We start from the raw sequence: 7,509 nt of genomic DNA, 5'->3' as shown, positions 1-7,509 counted from the left end.
ACAAGATAGATTTAACATTTCCCCTGTCAAGGACATAAAGGTGAGTTTGAGAGGTGTTTTACTTCAAATATACACTACTACTACTAGAAAAATTGAAATACAATATATTCGGCGCTTGGTGGTGTACTTTCACGATCAACCTAAATTAATGAAACCTTAATTTGATCGCAAAATGTTCGAATGTACACCCAACTGTTAAATGTTTCAGTACTGTTTGCACAACTTGCTGTTCTCTAACAAGGAGCTGAACAGCAAAATTCATGACAGGTGTTTGATCCATGAACATTTCGAAGGGACTTCAATGCCTTTCAGTGCCTCTTCCAGTCTCTCTTTATCTCTGTTGCGACCTGCTGAGGACACTGTGACACTAAACTCAGTGGTGTACTTACTTCTTCTAAATATCCTCTTCTTTTTTTTTAAGCCTCACAATGGAAATGTACTGTTAATCAATTGCTTGGTGTTGTTTTGGTCTCCTGGTGTCAAATTGTGAACAGCACGATGAAGAGGGATGACTTAATCGTAATTCAAATCGAACTAGGAAATGCATGAGTCGATTCATGGAACACCTGTTGTGAATTTTGCCGTTCGGCTCCTTTTTAGCGTACCGAAACACTGAACAGTGCATTCAAAAGATTAGAAATAGTAAAATTAAGTTCACATTGTCAAGGTTTTTAGTGCATTTGAGGTTTATCCAGAAATTTCACCCGAAAGGTGAATATCCCAAACATTTTGTGAGTAGCTTACCCCGTACATATTGTACCGTATGGTTGTTAAACATAAACCATACGACTCATGCATGCATCATATTGTACAGTGGCTCTCAGGTCCTTGCAGACATACTGTAAGCTTTACAGTATGATTCATGTATGGTTTCTATTTAACAACTATACAATATATCTGCTAACTGCAAATCACTGTTTGCACTTGACTGTGAGACTGAGATCATCATACTTTGTCAGGCATTTATATTTTTCGAAAGATAAATGCCAGCACAGTTTATTAGTTTAAAAAGCCTTACAAGTTACACACAATGCATTATATTCCATTTTCAATCTTTGATTTCAAAATGTTTAATGACAATTTACTGGGCTTCAAAGCATCATACAAAAACAATATAATTACTACAAAAATGACAAATGAAGCTGGGAGAAGAAGCAGCTGTGACAATGTTTGTTCGACCAAGTTTGATCGTTAATTAGATATGAAGGATTTCACATATTCGCGATGGGAAGAGATGTAATCAGGGTAGAAAATGATTAAGCATTACACAGGCAAGTAGAGATATTACATTTAAACATTTCCATGCCAGATGTTGCCCGCATTACACGAGTTTGCGAGTTGTTCCGTGAAGATCAGAGACAACAGCCCAGTGTGCCCCAATGGCGGTAATGGCTCCGTGGACCCGGCCGCTGATGAAGCGCAGTTCAGCCTTCTCATTGGTCGGGAACATGTTGAAGGTGTGGCCTTGGGGTTGGCCCGCATACAGGGAGCGGCCCAGGTTGGTAGTAAACACCAGACTTTGCACATAGTGAGAATACTTTCCACAGATCTGCACGATGGCCTCGTCTTCAAACAACAGTATCTCCTGGACTTCGCCATACGTGTAGCCCGTAACGTTGCTCCAAGTATAGCCATAACGAATTTGGAGGCTGATGAAGATAAAATAGACAAGCTTAATTAATAGGAATAAATTAGTTCAATGAATCAAAAAGGTAAATATTGTCATAATGTTACGCCTTTATTGTGTACTTATTTTTCAGTAACCGCGACCTAGTCAACCTTTTACAATGGATAAAGAAAGAAGAAAACATCTTAATACTAAATTAGGAAATGCAACGATGTACTAGTTGTTCGGGCTGTAATGAAAAGAGAAGTTTTGTGACAATTGTTTTTAAACAAAAGTATACAGAGAAAGAAGTCTGTTTTTAGAGTGGTGATCGTGTCCAGTTACAAACAATGAAATAGTCATGCAAAGTTGTCACAACACCACCAGTATACTATAATAAGAACAATTAGTTGTAGTTTTGTTTTTTAAGTTGCAGTTTTACCACCATACCATTGAAGAGCTTGCCAAAATTGCCATTTAATAGGTAATCCATCCATCCATCCATTTTCTGTTCCGCTTCTCCTCACTAGGGTCGCGGGAGTGCTGGAGCCTATCCCAGCTATCTGTGGGCGAGAGGCGGGGTACACCCTGAACTGGTCACCCGCCAATCCCAGGGCACATACAAACAAACAACCATTGGCACTCACATTCACACCTACGGGCAATTTAGAGTCTTCAATCAACCTACCATGCATGTTTTCGGGATGTGGGAGGAAACCGGAGTACGGAGAAAACCCCCGCAGGCATGGGGAGAATATGCAAACTCCACATCGGCGGGTCGGGCTTTGAACCCCGGTCCTCAGAACTGTGAGGCAGATGTGTTAACCAGTCGCCCACCATGGCTTCTTAATATGTAATGGCTTTGCAAATTAAAATGATCACCAGGATGTGGAGCTTAATGTGATTGTTTGTGTTAGAGAAAGAACTAGGTGCGACTTACTCGTCAAAGTGTTTATAGCAAATGTTCTGCAAACGATGACTTTTTTTTTTGTTTTTTTTTGCCTTGATTCAGCCTTTGTGGATTAGCATTACCTGGATGAGATTTTCCGCAGAAATAAAGCAATTTATATTACCCAATAACTATATGTCACGTCAATTGAATATGATGTCTATATATTCTGATCCATAAAGGCATTTATAAACTGTTACTAAGTAACGAGTCACAAAACAGTGACAAACTAATTAATAAAGAGTTTCAAGTATATTACAGTATTTCATGAGTGACCCTTAAAGGGATTCATATAATATATCGCTACTGTCCAATTAAAACAATGTATCATGAAATTAAATGTATCAGACCAAAAAAAAATAAAAGTTAGTTTTGTGTTGACAAGTTACCGTTAAAACAACGTTTGGATTTTCTATATTTTCACTGTACTGTGACGGCACGTAATATTGACCTACTGCTTATGCTGTGCCAAATGCATTAGTTATTCACCCATAGATGTAGTTATTGCGGGCCTCCCACACTCGGACACCGGTAATCCTTCCGTTGCCGGTGATGGCATACGAGCGGCCCTGCCCTGAGCCCACTTGTGGGGAAAATGAGTAATACTGGTTTTCAGGCTGGTCTGCAAAAAATACACACACATACAGTCTTTACTGCAGAGCATTGGGTAGATGTCCAACAACTCTAAGTAAGGTAACAAAAAGATCCGTTTATCCACTGTTAATGTGCAGACTTACAGTCACCCAAAGCTTTGATTGGAAGAAGAAGTAGAAGAACTATGGCCATAAAAAACATTCTGTGAAAACAATGAATAGGGGGTGAAAAACACTTAATTAATCTTTATCAATAGCTAAGTAATAGAGGTCAGCCTTACCTGCTTTCTGTTTGGTGGTTTTCTCTGTGATTGGAGAATACATATAACAAAGGAACTAAAGTAAAATATATTATATTTTAATTCAGGAACGCAGAAAAACATTGACAGTTTTTCATTCAACTTACCGATTATGTGTCTATTCCAGGTACGGAAGTTTCAGAATTAGGGCTGGGCTACACTGTGAATACCATGTTTGTACTTGTAAGGCACTTTATTTATAGTGGCAATCTTTTGTACTGGCACTTCCTTCAAGTAGCTGTGGAGAGTCAAATGGGCGGAGCTGCTACTTACACTTTAAAGAGGCGTTTCAGGTATGTTTTAACTCCATATCAGCTGATCTATCGTGTAGAACCTGCCCTGCCGACACTTTCTTTGTGGCTTTGACTTTTCTTTGAAATGTGACATCACTACGTCAAAAAAAAAACCCCACAAACAATACAAGTTCACAGCGCCTCTAAACGTTGTTTTCCATCTGTAGAACATGTGTCTGTGGATCTCGAGTGGCAAGACAGATGTCCTTTCTATTAAGAGAACAAATTAGCAAAAAAATGCATCACGTCCAAGGGAATTCTGCTTTGTTTCGACGAGACCAAAGGGCTACTGCTTGGATGTACTCTAGCTCCAAAAATGTCGGTTGCTCCAACAACACGCTCGAGCATCATGTTGTGGGAGTATTGATCCTAAAATGAAACTGGTGGTATCGAATTTTATATTGGCCAAATAAAGCAGACAATGAATTATAATTTTACCCGACCATTGTTTATGCCTCTATGAAAGCACATATATTTATTGATTTATTTCTTTGTTATTTCTTTTCATTTCTTAGTCCAGGGTGTACCCTGCCTCTCGCCCCAAAGTCAGATGGGATTAGACAAGGGATGGATGTATGAATTATTCTTCAGCTTGAATTTTTACCTTAAACTGTAACAAAAAAGTTCCGCAATTATCATGAAATAGGACAAAATTTTATTATTATTATTATTATTAATATTATTATAATTCATAAAATCACCTGCATATTACTCAAAAAATTGGCCAACACCGTGACAAAACTGATCAAATGAAAATTAAAATTGCTTGGCAATGATCCTAGCTTTTTTTTTTTTTTTTTAAAGGTTATACAGTAAATTATTAGTGGATAAAAGTGTTATCACACCAGCAGCGTGATGATCACTCCATCGTCCTGTCCTTGCCATAGCATTTCCCCTTCAAAGTGGACCTTCCCATGTTTTCGGGCTCTCATTAAAATCCCCACCACCTTATCAGAGATACGAACATATCTGTCAAACAGTTCTCGAAATGTAACTCTTGTCTTTCCGTCTTGATCCGGATCAGCCATAGTTCTGATTACGTAACACATATCGGCGATCTCTCCTTGGATGTGTTTCTCAGCGCGTTTGGCTCTCTCTGCTGTTTTAGAACCCTCCTTGGGGCGTCCGTATCCATCTTGACCTTTTTGGAGGCGGATGGACATAGAGTATTCGTAGTCAAAGTATTCACTGAATGGGTTTAGCTTCTGGTTATCAGTGTGTTCCGAGGCCCAGGCTCTTGAGATTGCGAACAGAACTGCATTTCTTGGAGACAACATTGATCTTATTGGCATCCACAGCTTCCTTTCCGGACCTGAAAAGGATGATTACATGTTTTATGTGATGCCACAGGAAACTAACCTAAACCACGAAACCAGACCCTTTTTAATTCTCCCAGCCTTTTCTCATTTATACTTTGTGTTAAAAGCCACAGCAGACCTAAAAGACCAGAAGAAACGAAAGAAAGAAAAGAAACTTCAGTGCTCCTCGGGAATATAAAATGATTGAGTTAAAGACTTTTTTTTTTTTTTTTTTGTAATTGTATTCCTTTTAATTTGTGGGGAAGAATTTGGCCCTACTTGTGAATGGTCTCCATCTCAAATTCAAGTTTCTTGTTCTTATAGTCCTCGCACCACTTCTGGAATACTACCAGGTGTCTGCGTGGTATGTGCTGGAGCACATTCTATCTGACTGGGCATGAGGGTGGATACACCCTGGATTAATCGGAAATCAATCGTATGGCATCTATTGATTATAACATCTCACAGGTGAACACGCTAATTGGTAACAGGTGGGTGCCATTATTGGGTATAAAAGGAGCTTCCCTGGATTGCTCAGTCATTCACAAGAAAAGATGGGGCGAGGTTCACCTCTTTGTGAACAAGTGTGTGAGAAAATAGTCGAACAGTTTAAGGACAATGTTCCTCAACGTACAATTGCAAGGAATTTAGGGATTTCATCATCTACGGTCCATAATATTATCAAAAGGTTCAGAGAATCTGGAGAAATGCATGTGAGCGGCAAGACCGAAAACCAACATTGTATGCCCGTGACCTTCGATCCCTCAGGCGGCACTGCATCAAAAAACGACATCAATGTGTAAAGGATGTCACCACATGGGCTCAGGAACACTTCAGAAAACCAATGTCAGTAAATACAGTTAAAAATAAAAAAAAAAGAAAATGGTGTAAAATGAAGAAAATGAATTTTAAGAGATTTATTGCACTGGTAAGTGTCCAAATGTTTGGCAACTTTTAAAAAGACCTCAGAGTTTGAAGGATTGTGATGAGGACACCAAAGACCCTTTATAGCACACATTCCTTAACAGCACAAAGCTTAGAATTGCAGCAATTATTCTTCTTATTTCAAGGAAGATAACCAATGACCCGTCCCATATTTTGAGCTTGGTCAAGTCCTTGCTGACTCAGCTACTGCCACCTCAGGAATTTGAGTCTGGAACGTTTGTTCACGTACCAGTACTGCAATCTCTTTGCTAAAACAAGATTGATCTCGGCAAAGGTCTCCTACTTACGTTAGTGTTTGTGGCCGTTTGATTTTCACTGATGGCTCTCCATCACTGATTTTCATTGAGCTACTGAGAGATGCTTCATTGTCCATGTTTAGTGTCTCCCTTTTTAATTGAGAATGTTGACTAGGCTCCCTTGGACCAGCACCAAGCATCTGTAAATCTTCCATACTTTCTTCTTTTCCAGGCTTCTGTTCATTCTCCATCTGCTTCCCAGTTTGGGTTAGTGACGAGACCATGTTGGAGCACTTTCTATGGTGAGTAGGAGAGCATTTGGTCTCTAGCAACCTGTCAGCATCCTCACCCGATCCTATTTTCTCAATCCTCTTTGTCAGTAACTTAATTCCGGCATTTCTGTCTTGCGGCCCGCTGGTAACAGTCTTCATCACCAGCTGCATCTTGATCGAGGATGAAATCATCGGTACCTCTGAGTTGTTTGTATCTTCAACCTGGGTTCTATCTTGAAGCAAATTCGGAAGGTCAGATACTCCTTTAGAAACAACCATGTTGTTTGTTGCTTCGACATCATTACTTGCTAAAGAACAATTTAAGGCAAAACAAATTCCTCCTAAATCAGACGTCAGGTTATTAAAACATTGTCTTGCATAAACTCTCTGCTGCCTACCCTTCCAGTTACAGCTCCAGCTCTGAAAGCAGTCACACTATCCAAGGGTTCCGTTCCAGGCACCTTTGCCTGACACTGCTCACCCCTATGCAGAGTCGTGTTTCATCACAGATTGTAGTGCCTCTAACCCCAAGTAAACATTGAAATGGGCCACTGGATGCAGAATGAATGCAGACCAGTCTTGAGGCTATCCAACACGCATAACTTTATATATCCTTTAATTATCTGCTCTAATTAACTGTGAAAGTCTGAATTCAATACAATAGTAATGCATTGCTCTGTGGATCTTGTCTGTTTTGTACTTGTAAGATTTTAATAGGGGAAAAGAGGATGTAATTGGCAATTCTGTTTTGATCATGATATTTGAGGAGCAGAGATGTAAGCATTTTAAATCACATAGGAATTTAAGAGGAAAGAAAAAACACATATCATGAGGCAACTCTTGCCCAGAAAAAGAAAGTGGTATGTGGAGCCGATGAGCACCCCCTGCTAACGCATGAACCGGTTTTATCTTGCAATGCAACTTAGATCACAGTTCATTCGAAGAGAGCAGGAAAGAAACATGAATTAATGCACAAGTAACATACATACTGTGTGCATTCTAAGAAAATAAAAGTCAA

At 39.4% G+C, this 7,509-nt stretch overlaps 2 protein-coding genes and 1 long non-coding RNA gene across 4 annotated transcripts; all 3 read right to left on the bottom strand.

Moving 5' to 3' along the window:
• Positions 1 to 942: 942 nt before the first annotated feature.
• Positions 943 to 3,688, bottom strand: LOC133471375 (zymogen granule membrane protein 16-like). Of its 2 annotated transcripts, none has more exons than XM_061760842.1 (5): positions 3,555 to 3,688; positions 3,430 to 3,484; positions 3,293 to 3,351; positions 3,045 to 3,177; positions 943 to 1,649 (listed from the first exon to the last, which is right to left on the bottom strand). In XM_061760842.1, the coding sequence occupies exons 3-5, from the start codon at positions 3,348 to 3,350 to the stop codon at positions 1,322 to 1,324; spliced, it is 519 nt and encodes a 172-aa protein (XP_061616826.1). In that variant the 5' UTR covers position 3,351; positions 3,430 to 3,484; positions 3,555 to 3,688; the 3' UTR covers positions 943 to 1,321. The 2 variants fall into 2 exon arrangements, with proteins under 2 accessions (XP_061616826.1, XP_061616827.1); XM_061760843.1 differs by having other exon boundaries at positions 3,430 to 3,453; positions 3,555 to 3,685.
• Positions 1,718 to 3,036, bottom strand: LOC133471376 (uncharacterized). The gene is made up of 2 exons (XR_009786202.1): positions 2,295 to 3,036; positions 1,718 to 2,199 (listed from the first exon to the last, which is right to left on the bottom strand). It is a non-coding gene; the product is annotated as an uncharacterized LOC133471376 (long non-coding RNA).
• On the bottom strand, positions 3,555 to 6,790 carry abrab (actin binding Rho activating protein b). Its single transcript, XM_061760841.1, is given in 3 exon segments — positions 3,555 to 4,973; positions 4,975 to 5,052; positions 6,271 to 6,790. Coding segments are annotated over 3 exon segments (972 nt in total). The 5' UTR covers positions 6,771 to 6,790; the 3' UTR covers positions 3,555 to 4,579.
• Positions 6,791 to 7,509: the final 719 nt, after the last annotated feature.

This window comes from Phyllopteryx taeniolatus, chromosome 21 (genome assembly GCF_024500385.1).
Source record: "Phyllopteryx taeniolatus isolate TA_2022b chromosome 21, UOR_Ptae_1.2, whole genome shotgun sequence".
NCBI lineage: Eukaryota > Metazoa > Chordata > Actinopteri > Syngnathiformes > Syngnathidae > Phyllopteryx > Phyllopteryx taeniolatus.
Note: the sequence above shows the minus strand (reverse complement) of the source record. Positions and strands in the feature narration are given on the sequence as shown.